This window comes from Trachypithecus francoisi, unplaced genomic scaffold, assembly GCF_009764315.1.
Source record: "Trachypithecus francoisi isolate TF-2019V2 unplaced genomic scaffold, Tfra_2.0 Lachesis_group3, whole genome shotgun sequence".
NCBI classification, from domain to species: Eukaryota; Metazoa; Chordata; class Mammalia; order Primates; family Cercopithecidae; genus Trachypithecus; species Trachypithecus francoisi.
The window spans coordinates 1,823,167-1,850,555 of record NW_022681468.1 but is presented as its reverse complement, the minus strand read 5'-3'; the positions used below and the strand labels follow the sequence as shown (position 1 = coordinate 1,850,555).

Below are 27,389 nucleotides of genomic sequence, written 5' to 3'. Positions count from 1 at the left end.
TGTGTGACTGTTGTGTTCAGAGGCTGCGGGAGTGGTCGGTGGATGTGGGTTCCCACAAATGTGGTGAGCGCTGGACAGGCCCCATGTGAACACTCACTGTTGAGGGGCCCCCAGTTCCCCAGGCCCCGTGTGAGCATTCACTGTTGAGGGGCCCCCAGTCCCCCAGGCCAGGGGCTGTCCCTGAAGCCCTCAGGAGGCAGTGAGAAACATCTAGAAGAGGGCAGACCCCATGGTGAACAGCACCCAACAGTGGTGAGATGGGTGCAGCTCTACAGGGGCGTAATTTACAAACCACCAGTCTAGCTGGTTATGTGTGTGCTGTGGCGGTATTTGCTTTCCAGCAGATCAAGGTTGTGCAATGATGCACTTTGAGAATCTCTCCATCACCCCAAGAAGTCCTCTGGCACCCATCAGTCTGACCCCTTGCCTGTGCTCCTCCCCAGCCCTGGCAGTCACTCACCTGCGCTCCGGACGCTCCAGATGTCGTCATGCATGTCTCCTGGCTTCCTTTGACTGTTTTCAGGCTCCATCCTCGCTGCAGGCTGTATGAGGACGTCATTGCATTTCATGGCTGAAGCACATTTCGTTGCATGCACGGACCACATTTTGTTTTCAGGCTCCATCCTCGCTGCAGGCTGTATGAGGACGTCACTGCATTTCGTGGCTGAAGCACATGCCGTTGCATGCACGGACCACATTTTGTTTTCAGGCTCCATCCTCGCTGCAGGCTGTATCAGGACGTCACTGCATTTCGTGGCTGAAGCACATGCCGTTGCATGCACGGACCACATTTTGTTTTCAGGCTCCATCCTCGCTGCAGGCTGTATCAGGACGTCACTGCATTTCGTGGCTGAAGCACATTTCGTTGCATGCATGGACCACATTTTGTTTTCAGGCTCCATCCTCGCTGCAGGCTGTATCAGGACGTCACTGCATTTCGTGGCTGAAGCACATGCCGTTGCATGCACGGACCACATTTTGTTTTCAGGCTCCATCCTCGCTGCAGGCTGTATGAGGACGTCACCGCATTTCGTGGCTGAAGCACATGCCGTTGCATGCACGGACCACATTTTGTTTGCTTTTTTGTCCATGGGCATCTGGGTTGCTTCCAGCCTGGGGCTTCTGCGAATCCTGCTGCTGTGAACGTTTGCATAGTCCTCGTGTGGAGGCGCGTTTTCGTTTCTCTGGGGTAGATTCCTAGTGGAGGAACAAGTGGGCAACATGCTAAGTTTATGTTTAACTTTTTAAGAAACTGCCAAACTGTTTTCCAAAGCAGCTGCACCATTTTTCACTCCCATCTGTGCTATTGTTTTTAAGTTAAATAGCTCATCGCCTCCCCCTCCCCACCCCCTACAGATCTGCCAGTAAAACTGGACTATGGAGTATTGGGCGGGGTCACCTACAGGGTGACCTGCAGCAACTGAGTCTATCGCCCCGCCTGCCTGGAGAGGTGGGACTGGGGACCCTGTGACAGGAGGAGGAGCTGCCTTTCCGGAGCCTGGTTTTTCTTTTTCCTCTCTGCTCCATGAGAAGTCAGTTTAGTGGGCTACAGCCAGCAAAGGAACCAAAACGGACAGGAGCTCTGGGGGTGCTTGCACGGTGAGGCTCCGTGGCTGCAGGTGTGTATGCAGGTGTGTATGCAGGTGTGTATGCAGGAGTGTATGCAGGCGGCTGTGGGTGTCTGTGTGTGTCCTGGGCCACCGTGTACGCTGTTCCCACAGGGAGGTGTGGCCCCCAAAGAGGGAACCCACAGGTGGACACACCCATGCACCCTCGTTCTTGCCCAAGGTCACACGTCGAGACAGCAGGGCCCAGATGGATGGCCCCAAGCTCGGTGGCTCCTGTGCTGCCCATCACCTGGGGACAGGCCCACTGTGGGGGGTGGGGGTGGGGGTGTTATAATTCAGGCTGGGCCGTGTGACTGGCAGGGGCCCCAGCTGTTGGGCCTGGGCAGGGCTGTTTTTAGAAAAGCCTCAACTCCCTGCCCCCACCCGGGCCAGTGGCTATTTATAGTCCAGGCCTGGAGACGTCAGTGAGTCACTACCGTTCGCCTCTGCAGGGTCAGTCCAAGTCCCCTTAGTGAGGTGGTCTAGCATGTCCCCCAGTCCCCCAAGCCTCTGTCTGACATCTGCTAGCGCAGAGCCCCAAGTGTCCCCAGGAAGGACTCAGAGCTGGTGGCCCCTGCTAGGCCTTGGGAGCACCCCCTTGTCTGATGGGACTTTGTGGTTCCTGGTGGGCATTTAAAACTGTCAGTTTCTCTCATCTGGAAACAAATGTCCCGTGACCCTCTCGGTTTCTCCTGCTGCCGTCTGCCTCTTCCCTACCTGCACGGTTATCTGCTGTGCCCCAAATTCCCTCCTTGACACCCCCAGACCCACTGTCCCACCCTTGGGTGCAGCCCCTTCTCAGAAGGCTCCAGGTTCTGCCAAACCTCGGAGCCCTCCAGCCCTGCTCCAGCCCCTTCCCAAGCTGGGGGCGGTACTCTGCTTAACCCCCACCAGCTGTCACCCCGAGGGTGGCACTAGGAAGTTCATGCATGAAGACTGCATTTCCACCGAGGCCGCACTGACTGCTTGGAACCCACACAATGGCATTTTCCCCGCGAGGATGCTGAGGGAGAGGAAGTATCAGTGTGCCCAGTGGAAGAAGAGGGGACTGGGGACATGGGTGCAGGGGGTGGGAGGCCAGGCTTTGAACAGCCCCTCTCCCCCAGGCTGGGGCAGGGTCAGGCGCCCAGAGAGGAGGGGTGGGGAGACTGAAGGCGAGGGTGGGCAGTGGTGTCCTTGGCTGCACCTGAATCACTAACTCATTGTGAGTGACCTTTGCTGTGACAGGCCCAAGCTCCACTCCTTCCTCATAGGGAGTAACTCCATAGACTCCCTGTCACTAGCTTTGGAATTGCCCTGAGCCCAAGGAGCCTCGTGGCTCTAGGCTCTTTGGCAACTGAGAGCCCTCAGGGAGGGAACCAAGGGCCCCGCCTCCCTGCTCTGAAGCAAGAGCCTGATTCTCCTTTCTTCCCCCAGGGGCCCCAAGACCCTTCTCCAGGCCACCAGGGCTGGCTTCCTCCAAGCCTCCTCCACTTGGGAGGGGTGGGGCAGGATGGGCGAGACAGGACAACCAGCCGGGAACACGGGAGCCTCGCAGACCATCGCCTCCCTCTGTGGCCTGGTCCCTCCACAGGCTGGGACGGGAAGGTCTGGCGTGGGGCCTCTTGGAAACCTGGGCCCCATGTTGGTGTGCATCCCTGGGGGTTGCTCCCATGCCAGCCAGGTGACGCTGACAGCCTGGGTCCCTTTACCCCAGACTTGGGTGCTGAGGGCCAGACCCCCATGCTGGAGCCCGCCTGCTCGCTACAGCCAGGCCCGAGCCACAGCGCTCCTGGGCGGGACGCGGGGACCCTGCCGTGGGGCCGAGATGTGGGCAGTTGCTGGGACACGCCGTTCTCGGCGAGGGCGCGCTGCGCGGCTCTTCGCGGCCGCCGGAGGGCGCGCGGGCGCCCAGGGGACTCGGGGTTCCGCGCGGGGCAGGTGCGCTCCCTGAGAGTGCGGACCCTCCAGGTGGGGTGCAGGACGCAGATCCCCTTTTGCAAACCGCACTCCTTCCCCGGAGGGGACGACCACCTCCGCAGTTGCTGGAACCCCGAAGTCCTGGGCCCGGCAGGGGCCTGGCGGGGTGAGGTCGCGGTGCACAAGCCCTGGTCCCCGACGGCCCAGCGAGAAATTACCTCCGTTGGCAAAGTCGTGGGGGGGCCCCAGGCCATCTGCCTGCCTGGCCGTTGGTCTACGCGCCCCCTCACCTCTAAAGCGCTCGAGGCTCAACTGGGCTTCCCGGGCGGCTGCGAAGGGGCGGGAATTTGGCGGCCGGAGGTCAACGGGGCGTCACTGCGCCCGCCCTGGCCCGCCCCCGGCCCGCCCCCTGCCCCGGCCCGGCTCCATTTAATGGCGCGGACGCCGGCGGCGGCGGGCTCCGGGCCGGGCCAGCGCAGCGGAAGAGCCGAGCCAGCATGTCCGGGACCCGAGCCTCCAACGACCGGCCCCCCGGCGCGGGCGGCGTCAAACGGGGGCGGCTGCAACAGGAGGCGGCGGCGACTGGCTCCCGCGTGACGGTGGTGCTGGGCGCGCAGTGGGGGGACGAGGGCAAAGGCAAGGTGGTGGACCTGCTGGCCACGGACGCCGACATCATCAGCCGCTGCCAGGTGCGGGCTGGGGCGCCGGGTCCCTCCCCCACCGCCCAGCGAGCCCCCCTCCCCGGACCCAGACGGCCCCTGTCCTCCCATGCCCTGGCCGGTCACTCACCGGCTTGGATGCATTCCCTCCGGGAGCACCTTTCCCAGGGCCACCCCATCCATGCACGCACACGCACCACTCACACAACCCTCGACCCACACACACCGCCCTCCCTCCACCCACCCCTCCTCCACCATCTGGGCAGCGGGCCAGGGCACAGCTATAAATACAAGTCGCTGAGTTGGGGACACCCGATCCTCAGGGGGTGCTGCATGCCATCGGCGTGACGCTGGACCCTCCATGGGGGAACCGGAGGACCCAGCCCCAGGGTGGTTTGAGGACCCCCGAGACACCCCCCTTCCTCATTTGCAGTGATCACCTGGGGCCTGTCTGGGTCTGGGATAGGGCTTAGCTGGCTCCCCGCATGGTCGGCAGGTGGTGGAGGGGGTGAAAGCTGCCTGCTGGGTGGGGCTGAACCCGGTGAGTCAGCCAAGGAGAGGCAGAGGTGGAAGGGGGCCAGGCCGTCCTGGGGGGCAGTTGGGGCCGGGCCTGAGGGAGGGTGCTTGGGATGATCCTAGCCAGACATGGGAGAGGGAGGGCCACAGACTTCTGGCCAGGGTGACCTGGTGGCTGGCAGTGCCACCGAGGAGGCCAGACCCGCTTTGTCCCCCAGGGCCCAGGGCGGGGCCTCTGCCAGCCGGTGGCTGCTCTCAGCGCCCCCATCTGTTCTGACTGAGCTGGACACTGGGCACTCTCTCGGCTGCCACCCTGGGGCTGCCTGACCCATGCCAGGGCAGCCAAGTCTGCTGCCCGTGGGCTGACTTACAGCTCTGGGCACAAAGGGGTCAACTTTGGGATGCATGCGTCTGGGGTTTGGAGTCCGCCTGGGGCTGTTGCCAATAATTGAACAAGGGCCCCTGCACAGCCCCTTCTCCGGATTCTGTGGCCTCCTTCCCGAGCTCCGGAGAGGAGGGCTGGGGCTCGCGACGATCGGTGTCAGAGAAGGGAGTCAGCCCAGCACCCTGTGTGGCTCAGGGCTGTCTGAGCCCATCCTGCCGGAAGGGACTGTGGCTTCCTAGAAAGTTCTTCCTGGAACGGTGGGGGACCTCCCCGACCCGCTCTCCGTCCTAAGCAGCAGGCAAGCTCGTCTGTCGCTCCGGAGATCCCCCAGGTCCTAGAGGTGGTCCCCAGCCCGTGCTCCCTGCACACTGCCTCTGCCCTGCCACCTCGGCCCGGGCCGCCAGGCGGCGTGTCCAGCGCTCCTACCGCTCTTCACCTCCAGGGCGCCCTCAGCGTGGGGCAGCCGGGGCTCCCGCCCTCCTCAGACCTCTGCTCCGGTGAGGCCCAGGCCCCTCCCTAGGAGCTGCCGGCTCTGCTGGACGCCGTGCACTTCTGCAGGGCGGGCTGGGGCCGCCACAGCTGCACTACAAGCGTTCATCCCGCTCCACTGCCAGCTGAGGAGGTGGTTCTGGATCTGGGCCCTCCCTGCTGTGCCCCCGCCCTGTCCCCCTACAGCCCCGCTCACTCGCAGCTGCAGACAGGAGCACGGAGGGCGCAGCAGGCTGGAGCCCATCCCACACTAGGGCCACCAGGCCGCCCCCGCCAGGCCACCCCGCAGCCTGAGAGAGCCCCTGGCTCTCCAAGCCAGTGGGAGTAAAAGAGGTTTGTCCCTGGAGCCCACAGCTGTCCCTCTCCAGCCTCCTCAAAAGCCAGTGAGGCAGGAGCATCCTGAAGAGCTCCTTTACTGGGGAACGGAGGCTCAAGTGTGGAGGAATGAGAGTCACTGCCACGTTTGGAGCCCCCACGGGTGCCACGTGCCCACCCTGATAGCCAGAGGCCTGGCCCTTTGTCCCCACCCGTGAGTGCGGGGACCAAGCTGGATCTCAGCGGGGTGCTGCTCTGCAAAGGGAAGGTCAGGGACCTGTCTTCTTTGGGGCCCCAGCCCCAGGCTCTCTGCAAATGCTCAGTGATCCCCGACCTCACAGTGCCCATCTCTCCTCTTAGCGGTGGGGGCTTTCCCCTGCCACCGGGCTCCCAGCATCTCCCCTGTTCTTATGCATACCATGTCTGACCACCCCATGTCGTCAGAGGCTGGCAGAGTGAGGAGCTGGCTGGATCTCCCAGGGAAGACTGCCTCTTTTCTTACTTGGAGTGTGGATGCCTGAAGCCAGATGAAGGCACCCGACATGGGGTTTCCAGGCGCACAGAGGCCAAACTACCCTCTCATTCGAGGGGCTGAGCAGAGGACAGAGCAAGGGCGGAGTGGTCCAGGTGGTAAAAGTGCATGCAGTGGGCAGAGCGGGCTGGGCCGCATCTGGGAGACAGGCTGGTTGCCAGGAGGGCTGAAGTCCCCGAAGGGTGGCCTGGGCCTGGGGCCACCCTGAGTGTTGGCTATGCTCCTTCCCTGGCTGCCCAAGCCTCTGCACACCCAGGCTCTGGCTCTGCCTTCTGCTGACGCCTGCACCAGCAGAGCCATCACTTTGAGCCCAGCTCCCAAGCCCCCTGGTGGCCCCTGGCACTTGGCAAGAGTCGCTGCTTTGCTCACCCTGGACATGGACTTTCCACCCTGCCCAGAGGTGATCTGGGGCTGCCCAAAGCCCCACACGGCTCGCCTCATTCTTTTCCCATCCTAGTCGTTTGGGGCCTGTGGTCAGAGTGCACCTGGGGGCCCCTGAGAGTGTCCTCGCCTCCCACAGTCTCTCGCCTTGGGTCCACCTTTAGGACCTGTTTCCTGGGCAGCCTCCCTTCTCCAGGCTAAGCCTATATTGTGCATCCCCCACCTCGTGCCCCCACCCCCACCTTCACACCTGGGCCGTCCTTCCTCCACTCCAGGGTGGCTCTGGGTCTGTTAGGCTGCACTATGCCCCCTGGCCCCACTGTGCCATCTTCCTCCTTGCCTGCTCCCCTGGCTGCTCCCGAGTCTCTCTCTCCTCCAGGCTGAGTCTCCTCTGAGCCGGGTCAGCCCTCCATGCTCTGCGGCCACATCACATTGCCTGCCTCTCTGTGCTGGGGTCCTGTGTTCCCTCTCTTCTCTCTGGGCACGGACACCCCATCCTACTTCCGAGGGGTCCCCAGGCACCTCCGCCTGTGCTTCCTCCCACATGTCCATGGCGTTTCCTTCCCCTGTGTGTCCCACCTGCACGTCCGGCTCCTACCCCTCAGATAGGCAGCTGAGGACAGGCACACCTGGGTCTCCCTGCCCCCGTTCCCAGGCTGGCAGTGCCTGGCCTTTACCCCCTAGTTCCTCCTTCCATCTCCAAGCTACTTCCTATGGATAACTGGGCTCCCTGCCCAGGACCACAAGGCTCTGGTGAGTCCTGGCCTGGTTTAGAATCCCCGTCCTTCTGCTGCAGTGCAGACCTCAGGGCTGTTTATGTCTGGCCATGCCCAGTACATGGGGCTGAAGGGGACTGCCCTGGGTCTCCATAGTGCACTCCCAGCCTCCCATGCCCTCCAGCTCTAGCTAGAGCCAGTGTCCAGCTGGCAGACAGGGGTGGAAAGCCATGGCCATGTATGCGGGGTGTGAGATCACAGGGTGCTCCCACGGTGTCCTCTGTGGTGTGGCAGCGCCAGGCGGGAGCTGGCGTCCTATGCACTGAGGGCCTCTGTGCTGTGGCTGTCGTGGCTCTGGGCGCCCTCTCCAAGGGGCCATCAGGTAACACTTTGCCTCAGGCTCCAGGGTGCACCAGAGACCTTCTGGGAGCCAGAGGGGCAGCTGCCTTGGCCAGGGAATGCCTGGGCTTGCTTCCAGAAAGAGGTCTTCCCCCTACCCCACCTCTGCACTGGTGATGGTGCTGGTCACTGGGCCATGGCTCCAGGACAGAGGGTCCCTGCAGTTAAACACAGCCCTACCTCATTGCGGCAACACAAGTCCCAGGCAGCTGAGACCTGCACACCTGGACCAGTGACCTCGGTTCTGTCCCAGGCCTCACCCCACTACCAAAACCGGGCAAAGAACAATTCCTTTGTGTTGAAGGAATGAGTGAATGGTGGGAGCCTGCAAGCAGAGCCCAGAAGGGAGTGAAACAGTGTAAGTGGGTGAACCCACTGCACCACACTAGTAGTCACAGGTGCATGCACACTGGGCACCAGGGCCCCTTGCTCTGTGCCAGGCACGGTCATCATACAAACTGCCATTGGGTGCCAGTGCCAAGAGGTTGGGCCCCAGGAGCCTCACAGCCTCTGAGAAGCACCATCGGCCTCCCCCGGCGCTTGCCACTCTGCTCGCTTCACTGTCTGGCGTGAGCTTGCTGACAGCCAGGCCCTGGGCCAGGGCTGGGGATGGACACAGAGGCATGAGAGCTGGATGCTCCCATTCCAGGGGCAGAGGTGCAAACCACCACTGCATTGTCCCCGCCTCCCCAAGCCTGCATGAGAGCTTAACCAGGAGGTGGAATAGCATGGGCCTGGCACAGCTAGGGCTGAGGGGGAAGCAGGTAGAGTGCAGTGGCATTGGGGCATGGCACCGTCAGAGATGTAGTCCGCTAATGCTGTGGGGAGAAGGCTCTGGAGCATGGGAGGTAGCAAGCCTCGTCCCAGGTGCTGTTGCAGGTAGTGCTGACGATGGGGGCTGCATCGCAGGAGAGAAAGGGGCCTCCTTGGAACACTGGGCCAAGCAGGACGCTGTGGCCAGAGGAGTCATCCATGGCATTAAGGGGCCTGTGGATTGCAGGGCAGTGGCCAAGTGGGCCGGGAGTCAAAGGGGGCCCTGGCAGGTCAAAGGTCAATGGACAGCCCCCAAGCCAGGCAGACGGCAGGTGGCATCCCAAGGGTTTAGGGACAGGGTGGACAGGAGCAGGACGATGGCTGCAGGGCAAGGCTGGGACACATGCAGGTGACAAGCTCAGTGCAGGGGCAGGGCATGCGCCATCTGGGCAGTGTGGAGGTGAGGAGCAAGGACAAAGCCTGTGTGTGGAGAGGCCTTGCAGGTGTCAGCAGCGTGGCGTTGGCATGGTGGGGAGGAGCGTGGCGCCGGCGTGGTGGGGAGGAGCTGTGGGGTGGCAACCCAGAGGCAAGGAGGTGGGCAGAGGCCCCCGGAACTGGCCCTGCCCCTCAGCCCAGCCCCAGGTCACAGCACAGCTCTCCCCTGGCTGCCTCCAAGGAGTCCCCAGCTACTGAGTGGCCACTCCACGCCAGCTCAGCCCACATGTCACCTTCCCAGTGCCTGTGGAGGCCCAACCAGGGTGACGCTGGGAGAGGAAAGGGCTTGGAGGAGCCACAGGTCAAATACAGGAGGCCACACCTGCCTGCCCAGGAGGACAGCAGGAGCCAGGTCCTTAACACCTGGAGGGGAGCAGGTGGGTGTGGTGGCTCACATCTGTAATTCCAGCACTTTGGGAGGCTGAGGTGGGTGGATCACTTGAGGTCAGGAGTTCAAGACCAGCCTGGCCAAGTGAAACCCAGTCTCTACTTAAAATACAAAAATTAGCCAGGCGTGGTGGCAGGCGCCTGTAATCCCAGCTACTGGGGAGGGTGAGGTAGGAGAACAGCTTGAACCCAGGAGGCAGAGGTTGCCATGAGCCAAGATCACGCCATTGCACACCAACCTGGGCGACAGAGTGAGACCCTGTCTCAAAAAAAAAAAAAAAAAAAAAATTCCATTGTTGAAGCTGTCCAGGCTGTGGATTTTGTTTTGGCAGCCCTGGCAGACTATAGATAGATAGATGATACGGAGAGAGATGTAGAGAGAGATTTACTTATAAATATAGGTACATATATAAGATGCCTGGAGGGACCAGCAATGGTGGGAGGACTGAGGAGCAGCCCCGAGATGTGCTGTGGGTGGTCTGAGGGTGCGCACAGCCTCCTGGAGGGGAGGGTCCTGAGTGGGGCAGTGGGGACAGGGCTGGCCACAGGGCCGTGCCTTCCCTGGCCCCCAGAGGGGTGAGCTGGCTAGACCCACAGGGACAAAGCAGGGCTCAGAGCTGTGTCTGCTTCCTGAGTGGGCCTTGTTGCCTCTCCCCTCGTCCAGTATGGAGACAGCCTCCTTTCCTGAACTCCCTGCCACCAGGGAGGCAGCTGGCAGGGATGTCCCCTAGGGACTCTGAGTGACCAGCCAGACTAGGCAGAGAGTGGTAGGGGAGACTCCAGTGTCCTTGGGAGCTCAGAGCTGTGTCCTGACCCAAGGCTCCACCACAGAGGGGAAGGCCCCAGGAGAAACCTGGAGGCAGGTAAAGAGTGCCGGGGGCCACCAGGCTCCCTGGATACCCCTAACTCTGGCCCCAGCCTGAGCTGAGCCTTTGGGTACAGGTCACTCAAGGCAGGTGTTCTGCACCGTCCATCTTTGTATCTTCTCTCTCACTCGCACCCTTTTTTTTTTTTTTTTTTTTTTTTTTTTTGAGACAGAGTTTCGCTCTGTGGCCCAGTCTGGAGTGCAGTGGCCAGATCTCAGCTCACTGCAAGCTCCGCCTCCCAGGTTCACGCCATTCTCCTGCCTCAGCCTCCCGAGCAGCTGGGACTACAGGCGCCCGCCACCTCGCCCGGCTAGTTTTTTGTATTTTTTAGTAGAGACGGGGTTTCACCGTGTTAGCCAGGATGGTCTCGATCTCCTGACCTCGTGATCCACCCGTCTCGGCCTCCCAAAGTGCTGGGATTACAGGCTTGAGCCACCACGCCCGGCCAAACTGGTCGCACCCTTGTATCACTGTGCTTCTGAGAGTTGGGGGCGTACCTTAATCTACTGTCCCTGACCTGGTAAACAGTGGAAAGGTGGCATGATGTGTCCCTGCAGCTGCTACACCTCTAGGGGCCATGATTCATGCCATGGCTCTGTGACAGCACCCCCCAGAGTTGTGCAGTGTGCAACATGGGTGACCGCCCATGGCAGCTCACAGCATGTGGCTCAGCCCATTGGCCATGCAGGGGGCTCCTTTCCTAGGAGCAACAGGCCTGGGCTTCCTCTCCACCTGTAGGGGCAGCAGTGGGCATCTTAGGTAAATGCAGGACTCTGCAACCCCTAGAGGACCCTGAGTGGTGGCTGAAGAATGGATGTGCCCATGGCCTTCCCTGAGCTCAGGTGCCTCAGCTCTGCTTTTAGAGGAGCCGGGCAGCCGTGGGGTGCCTGGCAGAGAGAGGCCTGCCAGCTGGACATGAGGACCCTGGAGCTTGGCCTGAGGGGCTGTGGTGGGAGCCGTGCCTAAGCAGAGCTGTCCTGTGGCACACACTCAACCCTGGCTCTTCTGCCCATCACTTATCTCCATGAGGTAGGAAAGACAGAGTGAGTGCGGCTGCCCTGGGAGCTCAGCACTGGGGGGATGGTGACAGGACTTAGGGCTCAGGGCCGGGCTGCCTGGGACAAGCAGACACTGAGAGGCCCCCTGTGGCAGGATCCATAGACCCATCTACTGGGCCAGCAGGGGCCAGGAAAGGAGAGGAGGGAGACCGGTGGGGCTGGAGGCACTGGTGCATCTGTGCAAGAGAAGGAAGCCCTGTGAGAGGGCAGCAGCCTCCGGACTGCCCTGCACACCATGCTGAGGGGCCTGGCATCCACCTGCAGCCCGAGGCAGCCCCAAGGGACGGTCCCAGTGCCTCTCCAGGAAGGGTGGGGCTGGCCCTGATGTTTGGTCCCTCCTCAGCAGCCAGCCTCATGGTCAGCCTTAGCTGGTGGCTCCCATGGCAAGGCAGACCCTGGCCTGGACCTGAAGGCTCTGCCTTTGTGTAGAGCCCCGGCCTGACTGTACCAGCTTTCCCCCTTTGTCCCCCTTTGTCCAGCCCTCCTTGGATGCCTTTGCTGTGGGAACCAGGCTGAAGCTGGAGGAAGGGCAGGAGGACTTCTTGTCCCCCACCTCTCACCACATGCCTGTGCAGCCTGACATCCTGAGACCTCAACTGTGATGGGGAGGACAGACTGGGGTCTCTCCGGGGCCATCGTCCTGGGCTCCCCAGAACTGGGAGGGCCTGCGGGTCAGCAGGCCCCAGGCTCAGTGTCCTGGGCTGGCTCCTGCTCCCGGGAGTGGCCTGGCACTGGCCCTGGGGTCATTGGACACCCACTGGCCCACGACAAGCCACGCCTGTTCCTAGGAGCCTGTGTTTGTCCCCAACAGAACCAATGTGTGCCCAGCGGGGCGTCCCTGGGCCTGCTGACATGGGCTCTGGGCACTCTGCCATGGCAGGCAGCACTTGCCCTGACTGCCAGGTCATCCCGCGAGGCCTGCCCACCCCAGGCGGGGCTTTGTACAAGGGATAGGCTTCCCTTATCTCTGTTTCCCTACCTGTCCTCAGAGACCTCACCCCTGACTGCCCCCAAAAGGCAGCAGATGCAATCATGGGCATGCACCTACTCTGTGACCCCCGCGGAGAGGAATTACCATACCATGTATGTGCCAAGGCAAGGACACAGTAAGGGTGGGGGTCTCCAGGAGGGTGCGGTGACCCCCAAACCCAGAGTCTGTTCCAGTCACGCCAGGGCCTGCCCTGTCCCGATGGACTGAACCTGCACACCCAGGGCTGACTCAGGGTCTGCTGAGCGCCACAGGCTGAGAGCCCCGCCCATCTGCCCAGGCTGCGGAAGTGCCCTGACCCTCCACCTCCACCCCGCCTCGGCGCCTGGCAGCATTAGCTCCCCCAGGGCCTCCAGGTGCCCTCAGATCACCCTCCCTCCTGCCACCGGGCTTCCTGCATCTCTCCACCTCCCAGGATCCCCACTCAGTTCACCCAGCACTGCCCCGCCCAGAGCCACTGTCCTGAACTGGTTTCCTGCAAGGACTGGGCCCAGCCAGGCAGGGCAGGCAGAAGTCGGGGCGTGGAGGTGAGGACTCCTGCCCTGGGAAGGGGCTTCAGGGCTCTGAGTGCTGCCTAATCTCCCAGTGTGTGAAGTTAGGTCCCAGGAGGGCAAGCGCCCTGCCTGGCATCTCTGGATCTGCCCTCCCTCTGTCCCCAGGGTTACCCTGGCACCAGTCACCAGGGCTCTTTCCATGTAAATCTTGTCCAGATGCATCGTGAGGAGCTAGTACAGAGGGAGGGGACGCCATCACTGAGGGTCCTGCCTGCCCAGGACACCTCACTGCCAGGCATGTGAGGGTGGGAGGGGAGCTGAGACCCCTCTGCTGGGCAGAGAGCTGTGTGGTGTGGCTGGGAGGATCCCCCACGGGTAGACAAGTTGAGGGCTTTTCTGCCGGGACGTGAGGCAGGAAGGTGGGGCTGGATCTGGGCTCTGGAGTCCTGGGGACAGAGTGGGCCCCAAAAGGGCAGTAGTGAAGGAAAGGCCAGACCAGTCTGTGGGGCAGGGTATCCGTGTGTGTCCCCCACCACCCCACTGGGACCCTGCTCACCCTTCAGGTGGAGCTCAAGGAGAGAGGGCAACAGGGAGGGTCCCCCATGCCATCCAGTGGCTGGCCAGAAGTGGGGCTGGAGACCTGGCCTTCTCTCGTGGGGCAGAGAGCTTCTGGGGCTCCCTCCAGGCTCTGCCACACCTGGCCTACACGGGTCTCTTATGGTGGCATGAAGACCAAAAGGTGCTGGAGGGACACCCCTTGCCATTGGTGGGGGCCTGGCTTCAGGGGCAATGGGCCATGGTGGGGCATCAGAGATGCTGCCTCTTCCTCAGCTGTGAAGCAGGGGCTCCTGCCTACATGTAGGGGAGCCCTATGAGCCGTGCCTTGGGGCTGGAGTGTCCCTGCAATCATCATGCCACCAGCCCACCTGGCCTGCAGGAGCAGAGGGTGGGGGCAGCAGCGGACACCCACTGGACCTGTGCCCTGCTAAGCAGAGCCAAGCAAAAGGCAGGAGGGCTTTGGTTGTTGCCGCACCTGGAGAGGGTCCCTACTTTATCTCCAGCTTCCACTGGCACAAGAGGCCCTTTGGGAACCTAAGGCAGTGGCGTCCAGGGCGGTGGCACAGTCTGCTTGTGTCATGCGGCTATCTCCTGGCAGGAGGGGATTGGAGTCTGCACATCCTAGTCCCAGGCCCTCTCCCCACCTGCAGCAGGAGTCCCCCAGAGAGGGGAGCCTGTGGCTGGGTGTTCCCCAGAATAGGGCTGGCTCAGAACGGCTTTTTCCTTTTCATTTTAGATGGGAGGTGCCTGCCCAAAGGGAGGAGTCCCTGCTAAAGAGGGTGAGGGCAGGTTGGGCCGTGGCGGGGGCTGAACTCATGCTCTGCGGAAGGGTTGGGCCCTCACTCCTGCATGAAAGGAGCGAGCTCCAGAGCGGGACCTGCAGCTGCAGCGACCTGTACCAAGCCACCTGGAGGTGTTGGCACCAGCCTGGGCCAGACCCTTCCGACAGGCCCGTGACCAAACGGCTGCACTCCTTGCAAGGTGCAGGATGCTCACATCCCAGTCCTGCACAGACGCAGCAGAGCTGGCCACCGAACCAGGCACCCCAAAATCCAACAGCAGTGCCCTGCAGGGATAGAGGAAGCCCCTGTGGGTCAGTCCATGTCCGGGGGTTCCTCAGTACCCAAGTGCCTTCAACTCAGCCAGGTTTCTGTTCCAGGGGGGCAACAACGCCGGCCACACAGTGGTGGTGGATGGGAAGGAGTATGACTTCCACCTACTGCCCAGCGGCATCATCAACACCAAGGCTGTGTCCTTCATTGGTGAGTACCCTGCCCCCACCTGTGTGTGAGCAGGAAAGGGGGTGTCAGCCAGCCCAGGAGCCCCACTCGCAGGGGTACAGGGTACCAGAGCCTGGTGATGACGGCTCTAGCAGGAGGCTGGACCCCGGCCTCCACCTGCCCCACCAGGCACTGGTGCATAGAAACCTGCATAGCGCAGGCCTGGGCTGGGAACGCAGCTGGGCAGTCACATCCACCCGCAGGAGCGGGAGTGCCTGATCCCTGATCCCTCCGGGTTGTGCTGCAGGAAGCCTTCTCCAGCCGCCAGCCCCGTCCTGCCCAGCCCTGGGCCCCACGTGGCGGGAAACAAGGCCCAGGAGGCACCGCTTCGCAAGTGGCAGGACGTGCCAGGGCTCACATAGACACCCTCAGCTTGCGACACTCCAGGCCTCTGCCACGTGTTTATTTCAGGATGCCGTGGCATTTGGGTGACCTTTTGTGCTCACCATGGCTTGCGTAGACTCCAGGTCACTCTCGTCTGGACTGAAGTCCTGTCTCCCTCAGCTGAGCCTGTGCCATGGCCAGCCTCAGCAGGAACTGGCAAAGGGAAAGGGGTTCCTTGGAGAGGCAGCAGGGGTTCCTGAAGGGCTTCATCTTCAAGCAAAGGGTTTAGAGCTCAGGGATATATTTGTGTTTTGTTTTTTGTTTTGAGACAGGGTCTCGCTGTGTCACTCAGGCTGCAGTACAATGGCACAGTCCTGCTCACTGCAACCTCAACCTTCTGGGCCCAAGGGATCCTCCTGCCTCAGTCTCCCAAGTAGCCAGGACTACAGGCTTGTGCCACCACACTCAGCTAGTACATATATGCTTTTTTTTTTTTTTTTTTTTTTAAAGAAATGGGAGTCTTGCTATGTTGCCCAGGCTGGTCTCCAACTCCTGGCCTCAAGTGATCCTCCTGCCTCAGCATTGCAAAATGTTGGGATTATAGGCAAGAGCTGCCATGCCCCACCAGAGTGGTGCATTTGTTACAATCGATGGACCTACATTGACACATCACCATCACCCAGCGTCCACAGTCACCTCAGGGTTCACACTTGGTGCTGTACATTCTGCCAGTTTGGACAAACGTATGCTGTGTGTCTGCCACCAGAGTATCATACAGACTTTTTTCACGTCCTAAAAACCCCCGAGCTCAACGCGTTCATCTCTCCCTCCTCAACCCTCGGCAGCCACTCACGCTGTCTCCGTAGTTTTGCCTTTTTCAGAATCTTGGAGTTGGAATCGTACAGTATGTTGCCTTTTCAGATTAGCTTCTTCCACTCAGTAATATGCATTTAACTTTCCTCTATGTCTTTTCACGGCTTGATAGCTCATTTGTTTTCAGTGTTGAATAATACTCCACTGTCTGGAGGGACCACCGCTGACTCCTTTTGTTTACTGAGGGGCCTCTTGACTGCTGCCGAGTTTCGGCGATCGTGAATAGAGCTTCTAAACATCCACGTGCAGGTTTCTGCAGGGACATTCATTTTCAGCTCCTTAAATACCAAGGAATGTGATTGTTTTGCAACCATCACCACCATCCACCTCCAGAACGTTCTTATCTTCACACACTGAAATGCGGCAACATCAAACAGCTCCCCAGTCTCCCTCTCCCAGCCCCTGGTGCCTCCCATTCTACTTTCTATCTCTATGAATTTGACTCTTCCAGGGGCCTCCTATCAGCAGAATCATCCTGTTTGTGTCCGTTTGTAACTGCTTTATTTCACTCAGCATCATGTCTTCGAGGCCCCTCCACATTGCAGCCTGTGTCAGAATTTCCTTCCTATTTTAAGGCAGAATACTTTTTCCATCATATGGATAGACCATGTTCTGCTTATCCATTCATCTGTCAATGGACAGCTCTTGGCTACTGTGAATAATGCTGCTATGAACATAGGTGTGCCCATTTCATGCTAGGTTGTTTTTGTTTGTTTGCTTTTGAGACAGAGTCTCACTCTGTCATCCAGAGTTCAGTGGTAGGATCTCAGCTCACTGCAACCTCTGCCTCCCAGGTTCAAGTGATTCTCCTGCCTCAGCCTCCCCAGTAGCTGGGATTACAGGCAGGCACTACCATGCCCAGATATTTTTTTGTATTTTTAGTAGAGACAGGGTTTCACCATGTGGGCCACGCTGGTTTTGAACTCCTGACCTCAAGAGATCCTCCTGCCTCGGCCTCCCAAAGTGCCAGGTTTACAGGCATGAGCCACTGTACCCATTCACTTCATGCTGTTCTTAATGTACGTTTTCCAGTGTCTGGGACACAACTCGTCTCATGCCTCTGTCTCTCATGCAGGCAACGGTGTGGTCATCCATTTGCCGGGCTTGTTTGAAGAAGCAGAGAAGAATGAAAAGAAAGGTAGGTCCAAGCTCCTGCAGACTTGCCCTGTCCCAGACACAGTGCCCTGAGCGGTTGTGTTGGCTGGAGCCTCCCTGAGGGTTTCTCCCGCAGAGGGGACTGGCGGGGGTGGGTTCCCAACACAGTTGGCCCAGCTCATCACCCACTGGCTCGACCTGTGCAGAAAGCGAGTGAGCCGGGCAATCCAGAGGCCTCAGACGCTGGCGGCCTCGGCATCACAGGGCCAGGTAGCACCTGCAAACTCAGCTCAGGAAGTCTGGGAAGGAGCCAGGGACCTGGACCAGACACCCAGTGGGAAGTGGGGACTGGACTGCTGGGCTAATTACGCCTGCAGGGAAGGATGTGGCTCCTGGGGACTCTGAGGAGCATCTGGCCAGGCACACAGAGGCCTGCAGGCAGTGAGTGAGACCCACCAGCTGGGGGTGTGGACAAGGCAGACCTAGCGTGGGTAGGGACAGACAGCAGCCTGAGTGGGTCTGGGAGGACGCTGAGCTCCAGCCTTAGGCTGAAGGGCAGGATGGGTGTGAAAAGAGCAAGGAGAATGTGATTCTGGGGACATGGGCACCAGGGGGTACCCAGACTGAGGCCCTGAGGGGGCAGGTCACCTTCAGAGTGGCTGCAGGTAGGGAGGAAGGCCAGACACTCACACCAGCTCTGGCTCCCCAGCCCGGAGGGGGTGAAGCCTGCAGGCATGAGAGTGGGCATCCCAGTGGGGGGTGGAGTGAGGGTCCGGGAGACTCAGCTGGGGAGGAGGCAATGAGGGGCGGGCCTGCTGCTTGCTGCACAACAGAGGTGGCCCTGTCAGCCCCCACATGCCTTCCCCGGATGGGAGCTGGGTGAGCCAGCCCAGCTTTCGCCCCTCACGTGTGAGCCGCAGTGAACACGGACCCACCTGCGTGCTGTGTCCCCACAGGCCTGAAGGACTGGGAGAAGAGGCTCATCATCTCTGACAGAGCCCACCTGGGTACGTGTCCCACTGGGGCGCAGGGAACAGCCCCTCCTGCCCCCACCATTGCCAGCCGGCCCTGCTCCTCCACGGCCACCAAGATCAGGGAAGTCCCCAAGGCCTTCTTGTTCCGCATGGCTCCGTTAGCTTGTACATTATCCTTTTTAAAGAGCTTCAAGGTGGGAGCTGGGTCAGGGATCCCTAGCCCATTTGCAGATGGGGAAACTGAGCCCCAGACACTCATGGTCACACCCCAGTTTGTCCTCTTTGAAATCTCGACCACCCCCTTCCCAGGAGACTCAGGCCAGCAGGAGGTGAGTTCCATGTGTAAACATCTGTCCTCTGCTTCTCTCCTGTTCCCTGGTGCCCTCACCTGGCCCACCCCACAGTGTTCGATTTTCACCAGGCTGTCGATGGACTTCAGGAAGTGCAGCGCCAGGCACAAGAGGGGAAGAAGTAAGTCTGCCGGGACACTCTCACCCTCAGGGAGTCTTCTGGGCCCGCAAGCTGGTAGACTGTGGGGTGTGTCTGGTCTTGGGCACGAGGAGGGTACCTCCACCCACTCAAAGCCCCTGGAGAATGGCACCTGTCAAAATTCCACAGTGCATCACCCAACCCCCGGACGAGCCAGTGCCTCTGGCGTTGCACACTGTCCTTGCTGGCTGCCACTGCCACACAGCTCCCCACAGGAGTGCACAAGCCCTGCCGTAGCCTGTCACACCCACCACCTTTCCTGACTCCACACAGGCCCCAGGGAGGACATGAGGAACACTAAAAAAGTTTAGTAGAACCTCAGATGTGCCAAGGACACAGGAGTGAGGCAGATGAGTGTCCTGCCTCAGAGAGGTGATGATCACACACTTACCCACTCACAGTCTCACAAAGGCAAGGGCACACACTCCTGCTCTCACATACACACCACACGCCCACGCATGCTTGCACAGGTATGCACATGTGCACGCACCGCACAAGTCCACACACCCACGCAAATGCACAAAAGTACACACAGCCACACCTACATACACTCACACACGTGCACACACTCCGTGTGCACACATCCACACACAGGCACACACCATACCAGTACATACATCCATGCGAGTGCGTACACCCACACATGCACACACTCACAGCTCAGCCAGACACAGGCGGCAATGGTGAGCACTGCAGTCATGAGCCGGCGGGGTCATGGCCTCAGGGGGATGCCTGAGCTCCTTGGGGCTCCTGGGTTCTCATGGGCACCCCCTCCTCATCTTTCAGTATAGGCACCACCAAGAAGGGAATTGGACCCACCTACTCTTCCAAAGCTGCCCGGACGGGCCTCCGCATCTGCGACCTCCTGTCAGATTTCGATGAGTTTTCCTCCAGGTACCTGAGCCATCTGCAGTCCTGGGAGAGGATGGGGAGAGGTTGCCGGAAGGGACTGTAGCTAGTGGGGAAGGCCCTGAGGACCTGCGTGGACCGTGATGGGGTGACAATGACTGTCCCTTGTGCAGATTCAAGAACCTGGCCCACCAGCACCAGTCGATGTTCCCCACCCTGGAAATAGACATTGAAGGCCAACTCAAAAGGCTCAAGGTGAAGCCGGGGCCGCAGTGTGGGGGCTGCAAAGTGCCCCTCCAGGGAGGCTGGCTGTCCTGCCCGGTGCTCGTTGAACACCCTTGGGGCACACCCGTTCTTAGGCATTGTTATGGGCTGGCCAACCTTCCTGGGGACGTAGGACTCCTCTGCCCCAGGTCACAGGCTCACTCTGCTGCTTGGTCCTTCCTTGCAGGGCTTTGCTGAGCGGATCAGACCCATGGTCCGAGATGGCGTTTACTTTATGTATGAGGCCCTCCACGGCCCCCCAAAGAAGATCCTGGTGGAGGGTGCCAACGCCGCCCTCCTCGACATTGACTTTGGTATGTCCGGGAGGATGTGCGTGCCAGCGACCTTTTGTGGCTGCCAGGGAAGACCCAGCTGCGGAGAGCTGTGGGAACAGATGGGGGAGGGAGGGGCAGACCCGCTTTCCAAGGCCACAGTGCCATCCATGCCCATGGACATGATCCTCGTGTCCTTAGTATTCCTATTGTCAGCAAGGGAGGGGAGAGGAGAAAGTGCTGGGCTAGAGATGAAAGAACAGGGTGACAAGGTGACACGGTCAGGGGTGGGGCCAGGGAGCCTGGCAAGGTGGGTCAGAGTCAGCCCTTCCGACGGTCTGTACAGCCATATCCTGTCCTCACCCCCACGGGCGCACCAGCTCACCCTCACCCCCAAGGCGGCCTGGCCACCTCAGGCCATGCTGTGGGCAACTTCCTCCCTCCCCTCACCCCAGACTCTTATGTGAGCCACACAGCCCAGCACACAGCACCCATTGGGCCACTCCCCCAGGACAGGCCAGGCTGGCGACCCCCACGGAGGGGACCCCCCCATGGTTTGAACTGCCTGCTGCCCTTTACTGAGAAGGCCTCTTGGGCTGGGTAGAGTAATCTACAGGGGATGACAGGTAGCCCCCTAACCTACTCTGTCTTGCAGGGACCTACCCCTTTGTGACTTCATCCAACTGCACAGTGGGCGGCGTGTGCACAGGCCTGGGCATTCCCCCACAGAACATAGGTGACGTGTATGGTGTGGTGAAGGCCTATACCACACGCGTGGGCATCGGGGCCTTCCCCACCGAACAGATCAACGTGAGTCCCCAGGCCCTCAGGACCCCATGGGAGGACAGGGAGGACAGGCAGCGGTGCCAGGGGTGGGGTGAGCAGTGCCAGGGTGGGGGCCTGTGGGGACCCTGCCTGTACCATTTCCCCATCTCCCACCAGGGCCCTTCCTGCTGTGCAGGCCAGGGTGGGACTTAGTAAGAGGCACTGGGGTGGGCCTATTCCCACAGCCACAGCACATGAGCTCACACAGGGTGTGCACATGTACACATGTACACATGACCTCACTCCCCTCGGAGTGTGAGGCCCACAGGCAAGTGGGGGCGCCTTGCAGCTCCTCAGGACACCCTCATTTGGGGTAGCTGGTGGACTCACCTTGGCTCAGAGAGGACACTAAGCACCTTCCCTCGGCCTTGTCCCCAGGTGCAGGGGGGTCCTCTGTCACAACCAAGCTAGAATTGGGGCTGAAAGCCAACCCCCACAACCCCATCCAGCTCTCCAGCCTCAGGAAGTTTTCTGGAAGCTGCTGTGGCCCCAGAATCCTCAGGAGGCCCCAGCCTTCCTCTCTCAGCCTCAACCTGTGACCCTTGGTAGGGCAAGGACATGGCCCTTGTGCCTGAGCAAGAGGAAGGGCAGGTGCTGGGAGAGCCAACACAGGGAGGGCGGACACTCTCCAGAGAGGCTTGAGAGGGTGCAGGGATAAGTGTCAGGAGGTACACACACCCCTGACCCCCAAAGCCAAGCTGCAGGGCCAGGCCTACCTCCTCCAGCTGCCCAAGGCAGGAGGGGAAGATGGCAAGGCTGCCGGTGCCTTCCCCAGCTCACAAAGCCTAGTGGTCGGGTGTGTTCAGGAAGAGTGCTCACCGGCTCACGCGGCACTGTGGGCCAGGCCCTGCCGGTTGTGAGCCTCAGCTGCCGGACAGGCTTACCGTGGATGTGGGGATGTCGGAGAGCTGGACCTAAGGACTGTCAGCGGAGGCGGGGCAGCCTCAGGGATTCTGAGATCTGCATGTGGGGAGGGGGAGGTGGGGGAGCAGCAGGGCCAGGCCGCACAAAGCCCCCACCACAGTCCACGTGACATCTGCCCTGTTCTCATGTAGGAGATTGGAGACCTGCTGCAGACCCGCGGCCACGAGTGGGGGGTGACCACAGGCAGGAAGAGGCGCTGTGGCTGGCTCGACCTGATGATTCTAAGATATGCTCACATGGTCAATGGATTCACTGCGTAAGCAACCCATGCGGCTGCCATCCCCACTGGGACCGTCCCTGACTCCCGACACCTGCAGAGGCAAGCAGCACTGGACGCAGGGGGCTGAGGGCCACCAAGTCTCCTTGGACAAGGTTTCCCACTGGTCTCAACCCTTCCACAAAGCACGGCCCAGGGGTGAGCGGTGTGGAGGCCTGCGCAGGGTGTGCTGCAGCCAGCCCTGGGAGCACAAACTCTCACCCCAGGGCTGGTGCCATGAAGGAGGAGGGCGCTCCGGCACCTGTAAAAGCTTAAAATGCTTCATGTGGAAACCAGAAGTCCCCAGGACGAAAGGATGCACCGTCATCCTGCTAGGAGGACGGAAGCACTGGTGCCGGCCTGTTGAGGCGTCCACTCTGCAGGCCCCTCTGCTCCTCACGGACTGGCCCAGGCTGCCTAGCTGTTCAGGCTGTCTCCCCGGCTGTTCAGGCTGTCTCCCCGGCTGTTCAGGCTGTCTCCCCGGCTGTTCAGGCTGTCTCCCCGGCTGTGCAGGCTGTCTCCCCGGCTGTTCAGGCTGTCTCCCCGGCTGTGCAGGCTGTCTCCCCGGCTGTTCAGACTGTCTCCCCGGCTGTTCAGGCTGTCTCCCCGGCTGTTCAGGCTGTCTCCCAGGGATCAGAAAGAGGCTTTGCGTGATGGCTGGGCTCACGGCTTCCTCTCCAGCTCAGTTGGACAGGCCAAGGCTGTGAGTCGCACATCTTTCACCAGGGTTGACAGCATCAGCCAAAATTCCTCGAGAATTAACCAGACCCCTCCTGGGTGGGTAGAGCCAACCCGGCAACAGGAAGCAGAGGAACCTAGTAGCTGAGGGTGCGGCGTCTGGGGTCCCTGACCCTCACTTTCCTTATGTGCAACGCAGGGTTCACGGTGCCAGCCTCACCATGTGCTGGGGCTCAGGCTGCAGTGCTAGCTTGCCTGCCACTCATCTGCTCTGCAGCCCAGTTCCTAACAGGCCACCACCACGTACTGGTCCGCAGCCCAGGGACTGGGGACCCGTGCTATAAATAACAGAAGTGAGAGGTGAAAAGCAAATGGAAGAAACCTCAGCATTGCTGACCACTTCGTGGGTTTGCCTGGCCCCTTGGCTTTCCACAGGCTGGCCCTGACGAAGCTGGACATCCTGGACGTGCTGGGTGAGATTAAAGTCGGCATCTCATACAAGCTGAATGGGAAGAGGATTCCCTATTTCCCAGGTATGTGAAGTGGGGCAGCCGTTCTGCCCGTTGGGCTGTTTCATGGGTATTGGAATAGATGGGACCTGGGACTTCTCAGAGAGGGGAGAGTTCCCACATTCACAGGACACAGGGCAAGCAGCTTATCTCCAGGGACCAGCCTCCATCATGGCTTTCGCCTCTCATGGGTTTCTCCCCACAATGTTCCCCAGGAGGTCTGGCTGGGCAGGGGTGGCTGCAGGCGCCTTCCAGTGCTGTGGGAATGGCAAGGGGGACAGACTACGCACCTGGGACCCTGGGGGTCCTTCAGCTGCCTTGGGGAAAAGGCCCACCTGCAGGGAGCCACAGGAGGCACACAGGAGTGAGTGGATGCAGTCGGCTCTGGAAAACCTAAAGCTCTATGCAGATGTAAAGGATGACTATTTCATCTGAGAAAATACGCTCTGTGGTGAGATTTTTAAGAACTAACTGGGATCTCTGCTCCCGTGTACCCCTTCTTCTGGAAAGCATGAAGGAGATGCCATTTTCCTGGGTTTCACAGTTTCGTGTGCATCTGGACGTGCCCCCTCAACCTCAGTCCAGGGTCACGTTCTGACCCCCACAATGGCTTCCTCCCCAGCAGCCCTGGGTGAGCTGCCCCTGGCTGGTCTCCATTCAGCAGATCTGTGTAGACCACAGAGGGCCACCTGGCCACAGGAGCCATGTGTGTCCTTGCAGGCAGTGTCCCTGACCCTCCTGACCCTTGACCTTTGAGAGGATGCACTGCTGAGGCCTGCAAGGTCTCCTCATGGTGGTCCAGGGTCCCAGGAGGACATGCAAACACTGCCTGGCTCCAAGGCTCAAGCACATGTGCAGTGAGAACCTGTGTTCCAGCATCTTCCATCTGTAAGGGTGGTCGTCTTCTACCATGAGCCACAGAGTCCTGCACAGAGCGGGGGATTCTGCCCTCTGGGAGCTGATGTTCTTGGGGTGGGAGGACATAGATGCTTCAGGATCCCTTAGTGCTTCAGGATTCTAGAGTCTTAGAATTTCCAAGCCCAGGCTTGGAGTGCCTCAGCTGATGTCACAGTGGAGGTTCTAGCAGAGTGGGTAGCACATATGTGTCATGTCCCTCTGGTCCGGAAGGCATGTAGTCAGTGTCTGAGCCCCACTGCTGTCCCCTGCTCACCACCCAACACTGAGAAAATCAAACTGGGCCACGTGCCCACTTGCTGCCTTCCTCATTGCTGAGTCCCTGAGCAAGGAGGCCCTGGATGGGGATGGCTGTGTCACCAAATATTTGCTTCCTTGGTGATAAGAGAGAGGTCTGTGGGCCCCACTCATCTCCTGTGTGCTTCCCCCAGCTAACCAGGAGATGCTTCAGAAGGTCGAAGTCGAATATGAAACGCTGCCTGGCTGGAAAGCAGACACCACAGGCGCCAGGAGGTGGGAGGACCTGCCCCCGCAGGCCCAGAACTACATCCGCTTTGTGGAGAATCACGTGGGAGTCGCAGGTGGGTGCCCTGCATCCCCAGCCACCCTCCCTGCACCCTGGATGCCCCAAGGGGCCCACATCCCAGCGCAGGGCTTGGTGAGCAATAAGAAAACCAAGTGTGGTCACCAAGGGAATATATTGGATGGCAGCAGGGGAGGAGGACTCAGAGCTGGGGCAGCGCGGCTCCTGTGGCCAGGGTGTGGGTGTGACCTTGCCAGCAGCCCCTGCCTCTCCGCATCCAGAACAGATGGGTCACATCCCAGCCATATGAGTGTGTCGTATGTTTCCCTCACAGCCCAGGGGCGTTTGCACCTACAGAGAAAGGGCCTGCAGGGACAGCCACTAAGTAACTAAGGTTGCCATTTCCAAGGGAGAAGGGAAGAGAATCCTGTTTTCTGCTGCAGGAGGATCAGTCCCCCAACATGTGCTACCTTCTTTTTTTAATTTATTTTTATTTTTTTAAATTATAGATAGATACTTTTTTTTTTTTTTTTTTTTTTTGAGACGGAGTCTGGCTCTGTCACCCAGGCTGGAGTGCAGTGGCACGGTCTTGGCTCACTGCAACCTCCGCTTCCCAGGTTCAAGCGATTCTCATGCCTCAGTCTCCCGAGTAGCTGGGACTACAGGCGCCCGTCACACGCCCAGCTAATTTTTTCTTTTTTTTAGTAGAGACGGAGTTTCACCGTATTAGCCAGGCTGGTCTCGATCTCCTGCCCTCATGATCCACCCGCCTCGGCCTCCCAAAGTGCTGGGATTACAGGCGTGAGCCACTGCGCCCGGCCTGTACTACCTTCATAACTTAAAAATTAGAACTGTCTCCATTTGGAGAGAAAATAGCCCTTTTTACCAGATGAACTACTCAGAAAGATATGACGCTAAAGAAAACTTTTTCTGAATTTTCTGCCTCCAGTGTGTATCATAACAGTCTTTTCTGCTTTTTCAGTCAAATGGGTTGGTGTTGGCAAGTCAAGAGAGTCCATGATCCAGCTGTTTTAGTCGCAGACCGAGCTGATCCCAACAGACCTGGCAGTGTCTGGACTTGTGTAAACAGCGGCAATCACGTTCCTCGGCAGCCACAACCAACACCAAAGCCGGAAAACCGTTTTCTGTACTTCTCTATTTCTGTTCAACCTGTTGGTTTCCACAATGATTTTAAACATTGGAAAGCCAGCCTTGTGTATATTTTTTAAAATTCTGCTATTTAAAATGAGCCAAAGTGCTCAAAGCAGAGACCTTCTATGACACATTAGTGTCACATGGTTGCGTGTCCAGCTGAAGCAGTGTCATAATAAACATCTCCAATGGCCACTGAATGGGAGCAGCCATTGCATGTTTGATTTGACTTTGTCTTGATTGCTTTTAAACACTGAAAGACAACACTTCACTGTGATGGGAGTCTGGACGACGCAGCTTCCTAAGAGCTGCCCATGTTTTTTGGGTCACAAAGCCAAGCCTTGTGTTTACTCGGAAAATTAAATAGAACAAGCCCATATAAGAGACCAAGTGAATTAAATATGGTTTTTTTATTTGTTTTGTTTTGTTTTGAGATGGAGTCTTGCTCTGTTGCCCAGGCTGGAGTGCAGTGGCACGATCTCAGCTCACCACAACCTCTGCCTCCCAGGTTCAAATGATTATCCTGCCTCAGCCTCCCGAGTAGCTGGGATTATAGGCGCTCGCCACCACGCCCAGCTAATTTTTGTATTTTTAATAGGGACAGGGTTTCGCCATGTTGGCCAGGCTGGTCTCAAACGCCTGACCTCATGATCCGCCCGCCTCAGCCTCCCAAAGTGCTGGGGTTACAGGTGGGAGCCACTGCACCAGTGTGTTTAGTTTTTTTGGTTTGTTTGTTTTGTTTTTGTTTTTTTTTTTTGGAGACAGAGTCTCGCTCTGTCGCCCGGGCTGGAGTGCAGTGGCCGGATCTCGGCTCACTGCAAGCTCCACCTCCTGGGTTCACGCCATTCTCCTGCCTCAGCCTCCCGAGTAGCTGGGACTACAGGCACCCGCCACCTCGCCCGGCTAGTTTGTATTTTTTTTTTTTTTAGTAGAGATGGGGTTTCACCGGGTTAGCCAGGATGGTCTCGATCTCCTGACCTCGTGATCCGCCCGTCTCGGCCTCCCAAAGTGCTAGGATTACAGGCTTGAGCCACCGTGCCCGGCCTTTAGTTTTTAAAAAACATATTTAGGCGGGGTGCGGTGGCTCAGAGTTCGGAGTAAGTTTAGAAAAACAACTGCCCTTCCAGTATCCTTTCAAAGACAGGGAATCCTTCAGAAAGGCCAGTCTGGTGGAGTTAGACCCTGACTTTTGAGCACTGTGGCTGTCAGCTGGTCTCAGTAGCACAGGAAGTTCAGCAGGCTCTACTCACATGGCAGGGGCCCAGGGGCATAGGCTGGGTTATGAGATTACTGTGACTCCAGGGGTTCAAGCAACTTTTCTAGATAGTGCCAAGAACAGCCCTCAGTGACCTGAGCGACAGGAAAGCCATGCAACTGCACGGCCCTGCCCCAGGCCACGGGCGTTTCCTTCCTCGGGCCTGAGTCCCTCAGCAGCACAGCCACCTTGGGATAGGGTGGGACACATAGGCAGAAGCCAGCCTTTGAGTGTTCCCAGATGCTCTCCTTTCATAACATAGCAAGAGAGACAAAAAGGGAGCCTCGAGGCAGGGGTAAGCTCCTGGGGAGAGGGGGCTGAGGGCTTTCTCCACTCCGCCCTCGTATCTGCGCTGGGCTGTCAAAGTCAAGTCATTTAAATTGAAATTTGAGAGCTGCAAAATAGGTTTTCAAACCTCTGTTTTGTAGTAGCTGC

General features: G+C 59.4%; 1 protein-coding gene across 1 annotated transcript; it reads left to right on the top strand.

The window, feature by feature from the left end:
* Positions 1-3,921: 3,921 nt before the first annotated feature.
* ADSS1 (adenylosuccinate synthase 1) lies at positions 3,922-25,899 on the top strand. Its single transcript, XM_033191088.1, has 13 exons — positions 3,922-4,195; positions 14,657-14,759; positions 17,050-17,112; positions 18,026-18,076; positions 18,448-18,514; positions 19,319-19,426; positions 19,555-19,636; positions 19,833-19,959; positions 20,573-20,727; positions 21,798-21,922; positions 23,036-23,133; positions 24,456-24,605; positions 25,530-25,899. Exons 1-13 carry the CDS (start codon positions 4,004-4,006, stop codon positions 25,580-25,582), a joined length of 1,374 nt encoding a protein of 457 aa, XP_033046979.1. The 5' UTR covers positions 3,922-4,003; the 3' UTR covers positions 25,583-25,899.
* Positions 25,900-27,389: the final 1,490 nt, after the last annotated feature.

Bases quoted from the DNA above. Each gene is read 5' to 3' on its own strand.
- ADSS1 (XM_033191088.1), top strand. From the start codon at position 4,004: ATGTCCGGGACCCGAGCCTCCAACGACCGGCCCCCCGGCGCGGGCGGC. The intron at 4,196-14,656 runs GTGCGGGCTGGG...TTTCTGTTCCAG, and splicing joins ACATCATCAGCCGCTGCCAG to GGGGGCAACAACGCCGGCCA. The intron at 14,760-17,049 runs GTGAGTACCCTG...TCTCTCATGCAG, and splicing joins CAAGGCTGTGTCCTTCATTG to GCAACGGTGTGGTCATCCAT.